The 15,605-nt window shown below is 37.3% G+C and overlaps 1 protein-coding gene across 1 annotated transcript in view; it reads left to right on the top strand.

Annotated features, from left to right (window-relative positions):
- si:dkey-106n21.1 (solute carrier family 23 member 2) overlaps positions 1-13,205 on the top strand; it is a 36,763-nt gene extending 23,558 nt beyond the window's left edge. The window contains exons 8-12 of the mRNA XM_056251014.1: positions 2,660-2,913; positions 4,965-5,129; positions 5,258-5,366; positions 12,063-12,158; positions 12,994-13,205. Of these exons, the coding sequence (XP_056106989.1) occupies positions 2,660-2,913; positions 4,965-5,129; positions 5,258-5,366; positions 12,063-12,158; positions 12,994-13,178 (809 nt within the window). The 3' untranslated portion in view covers positions 13,179-13,205. The remainder of the gene's footprint in view (positions 1-2,659; positions 2,914-4,964; positions 5,130-5,257; positions 5,367-12,062; positions 12,159-12,993) is intronic.
- Positions 13,206-15,605: the final 2,400 nt, after the last annotated feature.

Here is a 15,605-nt window from a genome sequence, read left to right as displayed (position 1 = left end):
CAACCCCGTAAGACCTTCGTTCATCTTCGGAACACGAATTAAGATATTTTTGATGAAATCTGAGAGCTGGATCACTCCTCCATACTAGTCCATAGGCTTCTTCAGGGATTGAACTTGCCGGCCTCGGAAAGTTATTAAAGACATCGTTAAAATAGTCCAAGTGACTACAGTGGCTCAATCTTAAGTTTATCAAGCGACGAGAATACTTTTTGTGCGCAAAAACAAACAGTTTAGAATGTCATTCCCATCACAGAATGCTGCAGACAAAACATAATTTGGGATGTGGTGGAAAAATTAAATTTCAGAAAAAGTTGTGTTTTAATAGGATTTATTTCCTAAAAGTTCACAGGGCCAAAAAAAAACCATAGTTTAAAAACACAACATTTGTTATCTCTTGCTTAACTGTGAAAATTCCAGAAGAAATAATCAATTAATCTAGTCATGAATTAAAATAACAATTCATGATAGCAAAACGTCAATGAATGGTTTGATGCAAAGATACATGGTTTCCCTGGAACTCATTAAACAAACATTTTGTCAACCATCTGACGGTTCTGAATAATATATAAATTGATTTTCATAGTCAATGAACATGAATGTTAGCTATTTCAACAGTACTGACAAAGCTGGTTCCCAGTGCTGTTTTTAAGACATGTCTGTTAAAAAAGAAAGAGCTATCTTGAATGGTAGTGTTTCTTTCAGAATCCAGATATGAGAGATACATATGGTCTGAGGGCATTGGAGATAAAGTGACATGAATGGGGTTCCTCTAATTCATCCTGAAGAACATTTAGGAACTGTCAGTCCCGGGAACCATAGTTTTCTTTGCTAGGTACAATTCTCACTCATAAAGGTGTGGTGTATTATTGTCTATGACAGTCAGGCTTTTGAGCCCTCGCTCGTTTCAGCGTGCTACCCACTCAGGTCTTTTCAGACGTTCTGTTGTATTAAGAAATGCATTCAACACCAATCGGTCCTCTGCTATGAATCAGCTAGCACATATATGTATTTGAAACAGCTTTAAGGTTTCCATCGTTAGATAAAGCCTATCACCCAGGGGCTTACATGTTCGGGAATGTGGTATTTTAAACATCAAATAGCTAATACAGGTTAGACTGCATCAGTGTCTGAATGTTAGTGAGGACAATCAGTCATTTCACTTGACCCACATAAATCCCTTGAGACATATGTGCTCCGGGCTGATATACAAGAATAACTAAACATGGGCCTCATATTACTGTGTGTATTTTTTTTTAACAAAGTGTGTTTCTACTATGTATATTCTACTACTGTGTGTATTATCCTTTTTGCTTTATATAAAGCTGTGTATATTTTATATATATATATATATATATATATATAGAGAGAGAGAGAGAGAGAGAGGAGAGAGAGAGAGAGAGAGAGAGAGAGAGAGAGGAGAGAGAGAGAGAGAGAGAGAGAGAGAGAGAGAGAGAGGAGAGAGAGAGAGAGAGAGAGAGAGAGAGAGAGAGAGAGAGAGAGAGAGAGAGAGAGAGAGAGAGAGAGAGAGAGAGAGAGAGAGAGAGAGAGAGAGGAAGAGAGAGAGAGAGAGCTTTGTGATATGGTACATTATCCTGCCGAAAGTAGCCATGAGAAGATGGGCACACTGCAGTCATAAAGGGATGGACATGGTCAGCAACAATACTCAGGTAGGCTTTGGTGTTTAAGTGATGCTCAATTGGTACTAAGGGGCCCAAAGTGTGCCAAATACAAAGTGTGTTTACACCAAATTCTGACCCTACGATCTGAATGTAACAGCAGAAATCGAGACTCATCAGACCAGGCAACGGTTTTCTGATCTTCTATCGTCCAATTTTGGTGAGCCTGTGTAAATTGTTAACTCAGTTTCCTGTTCTTAGCTGACTGGAGTGTCACCCGGTGTGTCTTCTGCTGCTGTAGCCCATCTGCTTCATAGTTCAACGCGTTGTGCGTTTAGAAATGTTTGTTTGCACACCTCGGTTGTAACAAGGGGTTATTTGAGTAACTGTTTCCTTTCTATCTGTTCAAACCAGTCTGGCCATTCTCCTCTGACCTCAGGCCATTCTCTGTAAACCCTAGAGATGGTTGTGTGTGAAATACTCAGACCAGCCCATCTGTCACCAACAACCATGCCACGTTCATAGTCACTTAAATCTTAGTCACCTTTCCTCCCCATTTTGAGCCTGAACTTCAGCAGATCATCTTGACCATGTCTGCATGCCTAAATGCATTAGTTGAGTCATTGAGAAAACTATGCTTACGTATTACTCAGAAAGTCTGATTGAAATGGTATTTTGAGTATTTATTTGGCTGAAAATCTGATACAAATTTGAATGGGAGTTAAAGCAAACATACCTTCATGACACCATAACAAACCATTCAAACTTTGCTTCCTTGTGTCAATAGACAAAATGAAAACACAACAACACAAAGGTTTCTTTTGGTTAAGTTTCTCCACCTTAAACGGTTAGAAGAAATGGTTTTCCTAGTAACCTCATAATCCTTTTATGCTTCCAACCATACTATAATTATGTTTTACTCTCAATATTCCAATGTAAAACTCTCCCTTACATATTCCTTTTATTTTTTGCATCATAAAGTACACTAAGAAACTTCTTATTGTCCGTAACGAGCATTTCCTCATCTATTAACTCTTTTATAGGACAGTGGGGTTTACCCACTGTGAGCGTGTCGTCTGTACTGGGCATGATGGCTGGAGTGCTCGCCTCAACAATGGAGTCCATTGGAGACTATTATGCGTGCGCCCGGCTCTCTGGTGCGCCTCCACCTCCCACGCATGCTATTAACCGCGGCATTGCGGTGGAAGGCGTGGGCTGCATCTTGGCTGCCCTGTGGGGTAGTGGTAATGGAACCACCTCCTACAGTCAGAATATCGCCGCTCTGGGAATTACAAGGGTAGGATTTCTCTGTTTATTGACAACAATTAGGACAACAATAATAATAATAACTAGAACTATCTTTATTGTTGTGGCCACCAACACCAAAGCAAGTTCTTCATTATATTTCAACACTTTTATATTACTATTCAGCTAAAACATTGACTAGGCTTCTTGAAGTCACACATTAGTAATCCATACTCGATTTTAATTTTATATAGCGCTTTTCACAATACACATTATCTCGAAGCAGCTTTACAGAAAATCATTATGTTATTGTTTATACGATTTTAATATCTTCATGCTTTATATAGGAATTCAACAGATAAGAGCTGGGTGAACTTATAATAAACATTTTGTGAAAATATAAACAATCAAGCAGATTTGCTATATTCTATAGATCACTTTATTCAAGTGTACTGTATGTATGAGAATAAATTTGGATTAAGCTTTATATCATATCAAAATGTAAACTATTATCGCACAGCTCTATATAAACAACCATGCAGTTGAGACTTGCTATATAGTAAATATCGCTTTACGTGTTTACTGTATGTATGCGGATAAAGTTGGATACACATAGTAAAGTACACTATATTTGAGAATAAAAAATGTGAGAATGACATGCTTTAAACATAAAACTTTAATGTAGGCCTACTTCAAAATTAAACTAATTTCAGATGAAGTTTGATATCTTCTTAATATTAATATTGCCATTTGTATATGTTCTTAATAATAATATCACCAGAAATACTGTACGAGGCCATGCTGCATGTTTTTTTAAGTAACAAATATTTACATATATTTCTGTTCATAAGTTTACATACATCTTGGACAGTCTGCACATGCATTAAAAAAAGTTTGTTTGGGTGATTAAGCTTTTCATAACTTGTCATTACTGATATTTTGGTGATTAAGCTTTTCATAACTTGTCATTACTGATTCCAGAACATAAAATAACTAAAATAATAATGTTTCACTTTTAAAGAGAAGTTAGAGCAGGAAATAAATAAATTTAATTCAATAAAAGAATATGCAGTACACAGATATACATATAATCCCCTGTCACAGTCACCCACTAGTCACATGTCTTCCTTTGTTCTGTTTTCCCGCCACTCATCTGTTTCTATGGTTACTGTCATTTAGTTCATCATCTGTTCCACGTGTGTCTAGTTAATCATCATCTGTGTCACCTGTGTTAGATCATCATCATCATCTGTGTCACCTGTGTCTAGTTAATCATCATCTGTGTCACCTGTGTTAGATCATCATCATCATCTGTGTCACCTGGTTTCTGTTAATTGTGTTCATCAGTGTTTGTATTTAGGTCCTTTCAGTTCAGCCAGTCTTTAGCCATTCTCAGTCTTATTTAGACTGAGAATCCTGCCTGTCTGTACCCATTGGAATTATGTTAATAGTAAAAGTTTGTATTGGAGCTTTTTGCCTCTTCGCCTTCTTCAGCCTACACCACACCGTGACATCCCCAACCCCACAAAAGCAAGAATTTCAGGTTATTTTGGTACTAAATATTTAGTGTTGACTTCCCGAGCATCAATGGCTATTTGTGGCCTTTTATGATCGTTCCTGTGCATGAGTTTTGAGTAATAAAGGTGCCCACTGTTCTCAAACATCCTGCACTTCCTGTAAATTATTTTGGTTTGTGAGCATCCTCTGCACATTTAAGGTCTTCCCCTCTCAGGATAATCGAGGGTCTCATCCACATCTATCACCAACAGCTGCAAGCCATCATTGATGCTCGAGGAGGCAACACATGACATGAGATTAATGTCATTTTTTGAGGAATGCTTAAACATCTGCTGTGCAGCTTCTTCAGGGCAATGCTAAATAAAAAAGGTCTTATTTTAAAGATTTTATCTCGTTTTTTGCTAAGTGGTGTTTAAATGTTATCAGGCCATTTTTCTTAATATAATGTATCTCTGTTTCATGGGAAAGACAATTATTGCATTCCTGCATGTTCATAAATATTTTTTGGTTTGTTTGGTTTGGGTTTCATGGCAGTATTTTGGATGATTTATATTTTTGATGGCTGATCCCTACATTGTGTGCCAGGTTGGCAGCAGATTGGTACTTCAGACCGCTGGGCTTCTTATGATCATCTTGGGACTCTTTGGTAAATTCAGTGCAGTCTTTATAACTATTCCAGACCCGGTCATTGGTGGAATGTTCCTCATCATGTTTGGCATGGTAGCAGCAGTGGGCATTTCCAATCTGCAGGTATACTTGATAGAGAGTTGTCATACATTTTCATTTCATTGTTATAAAATTGTATGTCAGGGCGACTTCATCTAATAAAATACATACTAAGAGTTTGTTTCTTTTGTATTTCATTTCTTTCCTCGCAGTATGTGGACTTGAACTCCTCCAGGAATCTCCTAATTCTTGGCTTCTCGACCTTCAGTGGTCTTGTGCTCCCAACCTGGTTTCATTCGAATCCAGGCATGATCAACACAGGTGAATATAACATTGAAACATATACAAAATAACATCAGCATCACCTAACGTATGCAGCATTTAACCCATTAGCAAACATATTTTACTGGAGTATAATACTTCTACCCAGGGGCGTAACACCAATTATTGGGCCTTTAAAATCCTTTAAAAAGACCAAGTGAAAAGTCAGTTAAAAAAACACATTACATATCATTTTTTCCTTCCGTCTATTGCTTTAATTATCACTGTCAATCATTTCAATTTCCAGGTGACTTAACAAAACAATAATTTAGCAGATTCACTCTCGGTTGTCACTCCTGAAACTGTACACTGTGTAGTGTGTTGGTAGCATGAAAAGCACAACATTTATTGAAATAGCGAATGGCATATAGCCAATACAAAAAGCTTGCAAAGTGCTCTCTCTTTAATCATTGAAGCTGTCAATGACTTCAGTCTCGGTTCTGCACTCTTGCGAAAATCCCATTATAATCAAAGAAGCACAATCAATCTCTTATTTACATCATGTTTACACATAAAAGGATTCTTCATTAAAACTCAGTGAGCTCAGGCTGAAAGAAAACTTCTGACTAAATGAATCACCTCTGATTGGTCACTGCATTCATCCTGCTCAAGGTGGACAAAGTACACAACTACTGATCAAATATTACTCCGTTACAAGTAAAAATACAGAAGTACTTGACTATCAAAAGTACAAAATAAATATCAATGCATTGTTATATTATTGTTGCATTATTACAGGACCTTATGCCTCTGAAGCAACCTAGTGAATACACTGACCAGTTTGTAGTTTTGTAGTGTGGAGCTTTTAGAATGTCACACAACCTATAGAAATTAAACTACTGAATTGATAAAAAAGACTGCCATAATCATCTTTCTTTTTTTTTCTTTTTTTTTACACTCCTACCACCCCAACAAAAATACACATCTATCTGTATCCATTCATGCACATTTGAATCAAGTGGTCTGTAAATACAAAATCCCTAGCTATACAACCATAACTTTATAACTGCCCAACAGCAATACTGCTTTAACAAACAGCACAACAGAAATACATATTTGCCATGAAAACAAAACTTTCAAACCATTACTTGACAACGATACTGTCTCTAGATCACTAGTAAAGAGAAATCGTACTAATCGTCAAACTTCATGACACGTGACCCTACAGGAGTGATTACTGATAGGCTGTCTGTCACCTGCAAAAAAACAATCACGTTTTAGAGACGGAAAAAATCATGCCCTGACTAACATAACTACTTTCTACTCATGGACTTTGACAGAAAAGTAGTGTAAAAAGGATGACATTTGTCTTTCAAATGTTGTGAAGTTAAAGTAAAAAGTTTCCAGAAAAAATAATACTTAAATAAAGTACAGATACTGAAAAAGTGTACTTAAGTACAGTACTCAAGTAAATGTACTTCGTTACTGTCCACCTCTGCACAGAGTTTTCTGTGATTGACTACAATGCTCAACGCTGTAAATACACAAGTTGTAAACGTTATGTTTTGTACTCTCTTCAGAATGCAAACATGAATAGTCAGTTTGAATGCAGCCGCCTATCAGCGGGTATCTAATTAAGAGAGACTGGTATCGTCACATTTTTTCAATTTCAGTATCCACTTTGTACCAAAGTACCGGTAACTTTGACAACACTACTACACTGAGGCAAAGGGATAAGAACAGTTTTGCTTCTCTCATAAGGCTCACCATTCTTCAAAAATAAATCTGTTGGGTCTTCTGTAGTATTCAGCATCTGTGCTGGTGATATCCGACTGGTCTGTTTTAGAAAGACTGTTGGTAATATAATACTTGAACAGATGGATACCTTGTAGTGTGGCCAGATCAAAAGAAACGAAACCTGGACAGCAGACAAGCGTTTGCACGTGAAGTTAACCCAATCTCACAACACTATAGGCGCATAACCTGATGACTTCTGTTATGGTTTCAGGAAGCATTCACACAAAATTAAGTTTAATTTTGTTTTGTTGAATCTTGATGGGTTTGATATAATTGTTCAATAAGTTTTCTCTGAAACTGAGTATAGTTGAGCCATACCTACTGCATTTTGCCAAAATATAAACTAAATTGTATATATATATATATATATATATATATATATATATATATATATATATATAAAATGCATGTATGTGTGTTGTGTATGTATGTATACAGTCATGTGAAAAAGACAGTACACCCTTTTGAATTATATGGTTTTGCGCATCAGAACATAACCAAAAATCATCTGATCTTTAGCAGGTCTTAAAATTAGGTAAATACAACCTCAGATGAACAACAACAAGTGACATTTTACACAATGTCATTATTTATTTAACTAAAATAAAGCCAAAATGGAGAAGCCATGTGTGACACTTAACAATAATTTAAAGTAATCTTTTTACTTTTTTTTTTAATCAGTCTCTCAAATCATTCTGGAGGAATTTTGGCCCGCTCTTCTTTACAGTGTTGCTTCAGTTCATTGAAGTTTGTGGGCATATGTTTATGCACAGCTCTCTTTAGGTCGGTTAGCATTTCAATCGGGTTGAGTTCTGGACTTTGACTTGGCAATTGCAACACCTTCATTCTCTTCTTTTTTTAGCCATTCTGTTGTAGATTTGCTGGTGTCCTTGGGATCATTGTCCTTTTGAATGACCCAATTTCTGCCAAGCTTTAGCTGTCGGACAGATGGCCTCACATTTGACTGTAGAATACTGTGGTGTACAGAGAGTTTATGGTTGATTCAATGACTACATGGTGCCCAGGTCCTGTGGCTGCAAAACAAGCCCAAATCATCACCCCTCCACCACTGTGGTTGACAGTTGGTATGAGGGGTTTGTGCTGATATGCTGTGTTTGGTTTTTGCCAAATGTGGCGCTGTGCATTATGGCCAAACATCTCCACTTCTGTGGAGATGTTTGGCCAAAGGACATTGTTTTGTCTGTCCAAAGGACATTGTTTCAGAAGTCTTGAGGTTTTTTCAGATGCAACTTTGCAAACCTAAGCCATGCTGCCATGTTCTTTTTAGAGAGGAGAGGCCAACCCTTCCAAATAAGCCATACTTGTTCACCCTTTTTCTAATTGTACTGTCATGAACTTTAACATTTAATATGTTAACTGAGGCCTATAGAGTCTGAGATGTAGCTCTGGTTTTTTTGGGTATTTTTTTGTGCAGTTTCTCTGAGCATTGCATGGTCTGATACACACATCTGACCTTAACAAAAAAAAAACTAATACATTAAAAAAACAATTCCAGTCTGAACTCCTTTGCTACGCATTAGATGCAAATATTGCTTCAGCAACTGAACAGGGCAAGAAACAGTAGTTCTTTGAGATCTCATTTGAGAGTCATAACTACAGCTATGTGGCGGGTCACTCAGTGCAAGTGGCACATCCCCAGCTTATCCGCAGTGGTGAGAAGCATTGTCTGGACTTCTGAGGTTAGGGCGACTTATCTGCCAATCCTCTTTACAAGTCTCCGTTTGACTCTGCTGTAATCTCCTCCCTTCGCTTCAGCGCAAACCTTTCACGTGAAAACCAGCGTTCCCCCTTAGACATTTGGGCCAGTGCAACCTTTCGATGAACTTTGTACTTTATTCTAAACTTTGTCCTGAGTGTTGGGTTAACACTGCTTAAAATTTGGGGGGTTCATCAACATAAGTCTTATAGTGCTTCATCAGGGGCTCTTTTAAGCAGTTTCTTGATTCGTTTTCAGGAATTAGTATTTTAAGCTGACACATTGAACTCCTGACCAACGCTTGCTGTGTTGGATGTTAATTGGTCCTAGAATATTTACCCTATTAAGACATAATAATAAGATATCTTATACCAAGAGTTTTTACGCCCACCCGTTGACTTGCATGTATTTATATATATATATATATATATATATATATATATACATACAGGTCCTTCTCAAAAAAATTGCATATTGTGATAAAGTTCATTATTTTCCATAATGTAATGATAAAAATTAAACTTTCATATATTTTAGATTCATTGCACACCAACTGAAATATTTCAGGTCTTTTATTGTTTTAATACTGATGATTTTGGCATACAGCTCATGAAAACCCAAAATTCCTGTCTCAAAAAAATAGCATATCATGAAAAGGGTCTCTAAACAAGCTATTGACCTAATCATCTGAATCAACTAATTAACTCTAAACACCTGCAAAAGATTCCTGAGGCTTTTAAAAACTCCCAGCCTGTTTCATTACTCAAAACCGCAATCATGGGTAAGACTGCCGACCTGACTGCTGTCCAGAAGGCCATCATTGACACGCTCAAGCAAGAGGGTAAGACAGAAAGAAATTTCTGAACAAATAGGCTGTTCCCAGAGTGCTGTATCAAGGCACCTCAGTGGGAAGTCTGTGGGAAGGAAAAAGTGTGGGAAAAAACGCTGCACAGCGAGAAGAGGTGACCGGACCCTGAGGAAGATTGTGGAGAAGGACCGATTCCAGACCTTGGGGGACCTGCGGAAGCAGTGGACTGAGTCTGGAGTAGAAACATCCAGAGCCACCGTGCACAGGCGTGTGCAGGAAATGGGCTACAGGTGCCGCATTCCCCAGGTCAAGCCACTTTTGTACCAGAAACAGCGGCAGAAGCGCCTGACCTGGGCTACAGAGAAGCAGCTCTGGACTGTTGCTCAGTTTTGCATGTCATTCGGAAATCAAGGTGCCAGAGTCTGGAGGAAGACTGGGGAGAAGGAAATGCCAAAATGCCTGAAGTCCAGTGTCAAGTACCCACAGTCAGTGATGGTCTGGGGTGCCATGTCAGCTGCTGGTGTTGGTGCACTGTGTTTTATCAAGGGCAGGGTCAATGCAGCTAGCTATCAGGAGATTTTGGAGCACTTCATGCTTCCATCTGCTGAAAAGCTTTATGGAGATGAAGATTTCATTTTTCAGCACGACCTGGCACCTGCTCACAGTGCCAAAACCACTGGTAAATGGTTTACTGACCATGGTATTACTGTGCTCAATTACCCTGCCAACTCTTCTGACCTGAACCCCATAGAGAATCTGTGGGATATTGTGAAGAGAAAGTTGAGAGACGCAAGACCCAACACTCTGGATGAGCTTAAGGCCGCTATCGAAGCATCCTGGGCCTCCATAACACCTCAGCAGTGCCACAGGCTGATTGCCTCCATGCCACGCCGCATTGAAGCAGTCATTTCTGCAAAAGGATTCCCGACCAAGTATTGACTATTGAGTAGGGTTGGGTACCGAAACTCGGTGCCAATAGGGAACCGGTTCCGACGTAAACGGTAGTAACCAGACCGAATAAGAACGAAAATTTCGGTGCCTGATTTCGGTGCCTAACTTCATTAGGCACACACGCACAAACACACACAAGGTCTCTCGCTCTCTCCCTCTCCACCGTGCGTGTGCTACACAGTTTGGAGCACAGTTTCTTCTGTCTCGCATGCGCGCTCTTTCTCGCAAGGTTTGGCTGCATTTCACGTGTAAAATTACGTGTCAGAACGTCCTCTGGGTGTGCCGATAGTCTGAATCCCATATAGAATCAAGCCAATTCATTGGCTGATGGCGCTGGCGCCGCATTGAGCACTTACGTCGTCATATTATGTTGGCGCGCGCGCGCCATCTGCTCCTCAGATTTCTCTGCCGAAAAAGGAAGCTGGTCGGCAGCGCGAGGAGCTTGGCAGCGTCCCGTTCCCTATTGAGAGATATGTTACACCAGTAACCAGAGATGTTCTCTTTCATAGGTTCACTCAACGCTGCGTAGCTAAGAAGCAGTGGATTTGTAGGCTGCTGTATCACGTGCCGTTTGAACTGACGCGCTACAGCGATCTGTCACATTTCAAAGAGCCAAAACGTTATTTATTGTGTGAATCTCGTAAAAATATTGACAGAATCTGACAGCTGTGGATTTGTTCCATATCAAAAGTAACCTTCTCTGTCTTGTCTGTCGGTGTCAGTGTCCTCTTTGTCCGCGATTTTTCTGTGTGAAAAGGGTCATTTGCGTGAGTCTCACGTTCAATGCAAGAGTTGGCAGCTCTGCCTGCTAGTAATCTCTATTAATCTCCAGTATTATTACATTGTTTGATACAATATTGTTTCATTTGATATTATGTAAATATGAATTTTTATTTTATATTGGTTTTATTATTACCATATGTTACTTGTATTTATATTGTTTAAAGATTTAAGTTAATATTGTGTCCAGTTTGGCCCTGTAAATTAAAGGGTATTATTTTTTGATAAAGTGTGTGCGATTTCATTTTCTTAAGTACCGATTTAAGAACCGTTTAAGCACCGGAACCGTTTAAAAAATACCGAGTAGGTACTGGAATCGGATAAAACCCAACCGATACCCAACCCTACTATTGAGTGCATAACTGAACATAATTATTTGAAGGTTGACTTTTTTTTGTATTAAAAACACTTTTTTTTTTATTGGTCGGATGAAATATGCTAATTTTTTGAGACAGGAATTTTGGGTTTTCATGAGCTGTATGCCAAAATCATCAGTATTAAAACAATAAAAGACCTGAAATATTTCAGTTGGTGTGCAATGAATCTAAAATATATGAAAGTTTAATTTTTATCATTACATTATGGAAAATAATTAACTTTATCACAATATGCTAATTTTTTTAGAAGGACCTGTACATGCATTGGGCATCTGTCACTGTCCGCCCAGTTCTTTGTGACCTGAGTGGTTTTTATCTGTCAACAGGCATAAAAGAGTTGGATCAGCTCATTATGATTCTCTTCACCACCCACATGTTCATTGGTGGATTCTTTGGGTTTGTTTTGGACAACACAATACCAGGTAAGTCGTAAAAAAGCATAACTGTTGGGCATGTAAATATGCTGTGGTCAAAAGATTTAGCTAGCGGGCCTGTTGCACCTTTGTACGGGCTTGTTTCAACTCTTTCGGAAGCCATATGGAACTCACTGTTAATTGAAACGGTCTCTGGGAAACCAAAATTGGTTCTTCTATGACGTCACTGCAAAAATGACTCCAAAAGGTCATTTTTGCAGTGATGTCATAAAGAACCATTTTTGGTTTCCCAGAGACCGTTTCAATTAACAGTTCTTAAAAGAACCCTTTTTTTATTGTAAAGAACATTTTAGTAATCTACAAAATCTTTTTCCACTATAAAGAACTTTTTGTGCAATGGAAAGATTCGATGGATGTTAAGGCCCGTTCACACCAAGAACGATAACTATATTAGTGTTCACACCAATAGCATTCTTTTGCACTCTTTAAATGCTCAAGCTCTTTAAGATGCGTATTGACTGTTAATGAAAAAAAAAAATTATGAAAGTGTATCCAACAAAATTGTTCCTCTGTGACATTGTCGTTATAGTTGTGGTGTGGACTCTGCTATTATTTTACATTAGAATGATTTTTAAAACTATATCTTTATTGTTAACCTTATAGGTATTGTCCTTGGTGTGAACAGGCCTTTAAAGGTTCTTAGTGGAACCAGATGCCAATAAAAAACTTTCTAAGAGTCCAGATCTAATTGGCATATAACATGACTGAAATCTATTTAAATGAATGTTTGCATTATGAAAATAATTAAATATCTGCTTTTTCTTCTACTTGTGTCAAAGTATTGTTAATATAATTGATAAAAAAAAAATGTCTTTTTCCTTAGGAACAGAAGAAGAAAGAGGAATAAAGAGCTGGAGGAAGGTTGATGTAAGGTCTAAAATACACATGACCGATCTTTCCTGTTACAATCTGCCTTTCTGCACGAACTTTATTCAGAGGTTCAAATTGCTCCACTACCTCCCATTTCTCCCATCACTTGAGTCGCAGGAACTGGGAACGCATCTGTAGCACTGTAGTTTTCTGTGGTGAGGCTTGGTTTTTGAATTGCACATTCCAGGCAAGAGGTGAGCAAAATTCAAGCCCGGCTCCAACGTTAAGCTCATTAGAATAAGAGTTCACCCTAACCACAGACTTGCTCCAATTTTTCATGGGACTCATACAACATTTTTAGCTATTTTTGGATTTTTAAATTACATGAAAGTTCCTCAAAAGCTCCAAAACACATGTCTGAAATTCAAAAATCAAAAATTGTCCAATTTTCATTATAATATACTGTCGATGTCAGGTGGAAAGTAACCTTGTATGTCCAAAACGGCTAGTTTTCAGGAAATGGAAAAAATATATATAATATATGTGGCTTTATATATGGTCAGACACTTTCATGTGTCATTTATGTTATTTACATTTACCAAAATCAAGCACAAATGGAGTTAAAAGATTTTTGAATTTCGGACATGTGTTTTGTCTGGCATTAGAATGGCCGCATCTGAGGCATTACGTTTTCATCAACTTACAGTTTATTGTAACTATGTGGATGGCCGCTCTGTTTTTTTTTTTTCTGTCATTTGGCGAAAAACTCATGTTACAAAAGATAAAGTGCTTCGAACAGACTGACACTATTGGCTATGACTCAATGAGAAATGCTAGACTACAGGTCGACACAAGTTTGTCAAAGAACTAGCGGCGACAAAAGCCGACTGTTTTGTCACCTTGCGTCGACTGCGTCTGGGCTAAAATAAACGCTTGTCAAACGCTTATACACTCTTCCCTTTCTCAAATACATAAAAAAAAATATATATATATAATATACATATATATATATATATATGGTATTTCTTGAGTAAAGAAAAAAAAACAGTTCTTTATTTACCCTTACATTGCAAACAAGCAGAGATGGTCCAAAATGTGAACGCCACTTCATTCAAGTTTGAGGCAGGGAGGAGTTATGAGGTTTAACTGACAGTTTCAAGTTCTTTTTAATACTTTTCATTGGATAAATATTTGCAAATCCCACAGACGTGTACAGTAAAGGATAACCAATAGTAATGATTAATAAGAAAAAAAAATGGTTTCTGCCTGACAGCAACGATATATATATGTATATAATAACACATTGGTACATTTAAATCATAATATAGAAGTTACTTTTTTAAATAAGTAACTCACATTTACAATTGTAAACCCTTCGGTTTCGAGTTCTTGAGCATGATGGCTGTACATCACTTTTCTGTGACGTACAAGTCCCACCCTAAGATTTAGGTTTCAAAAAGTTTATAATACTCATAATGAATCAAATAAACCTCATTTGCTTCAGTGGAATCTGGATGCACTCGCTGTTTGTAGTGGATCAAATAACATGTCACCTTAGGGCTGCGGTGGATTTGCTGTACCCTGGACTGAAGCTCAGAGGTACCGTTGCCATAAACGCTGCCGTTGTCATGACAATAATTGCACTCCTTTCATGGTATAACACATTTGTCATCGCATGCCAGCTTTGTTGGCAATAAACACTTGTATAACACAATTTAGATGTTTGATCCTGAATAATACTTAAATAATTATAGCCATTCAAATCTATTTTTAGATTTATTTTATATTAGACTTGTGATTTTGAGGACATTGTTGTATCCATAAATTATATTGTCACATGATATTCAGATGTGAAAATACACTGTATATATATATATACATAATTATATATATATTATAATTTCAGCAAGATTATTTTATGCTACCTCTACCGAAAATTAAATGTTCCTCAAATGCAAATGTGACGCTATCTTCAGTACTGTGTTTTGCACACTTGTGCATGTAAATGACGGTGTGCTAAAAATAGACAAAAGCAACAAGTCCTTTCAAGCTGAAAGCTGAATCTTTAGATCAAAGACAAGCAGGTCGATGAATAAATACATTCATTTGTGTTCGTCTTGCTTGAAATGGACAATGCCGTTCATGTTTACATGTGTAACCAAATAAATATCTTGTTGACTTGTATTCCTATTCATTTTATTTTGTTTTTAATTTGTTTAAATGTATTTATGTTGGAAACTAAGACACTGAGAAAATATGAAATATGAAACATGCTTTCACATGGCCTTATTCAAAGCAAAATTATATATATATATATATATATACAGGTCCTTCTCAAAAAATTAGCATATTGTGATAAAGTTCATTATTTTCCATAATGTAATGATAAAAATTTAACTTTCATATATTTTAGATTCATTGCACACCAACTGAAATATTTCAGGTCTTTTATTGTTTTAATACTGATGATTTTGGCATACAGCTCATGAAAACCCAAAATTCCTGTCTCAAAAAATTAGCATATCATGAAAAGGGTCTCTAAACGAGCTATTAACCTAATCATCTGAATCAACTAATTAACTCTAAACACCTGCAAAAGATTCCTGAGGCTTTTAAAAACTCCCA

This window comes from Rhinichthys klamathensis, unplaced genomic scaffold, assembly GCF_029890125.1.
Source record: "Rhinichthys klamathensis goyatoka isolate OS25496 unplaced genomic scaffold, OSU_Roscu_1.1 h1tg000076l_1, whole genome shotgun sequence".
In the NCBI taxonomy this organism is placed as follows: domain Eukaryota; kingdom Metazoa; phylum Chordata; class Actinopteri; order Cypriniformes; family Leuciscidae; genus Rhinichthys; species Rhinichthys klamathensis.
Note: the sequence above shows the minus strand (reverse complement) of the source record. Positions and strands in the feature narration are given on the sequence as shown.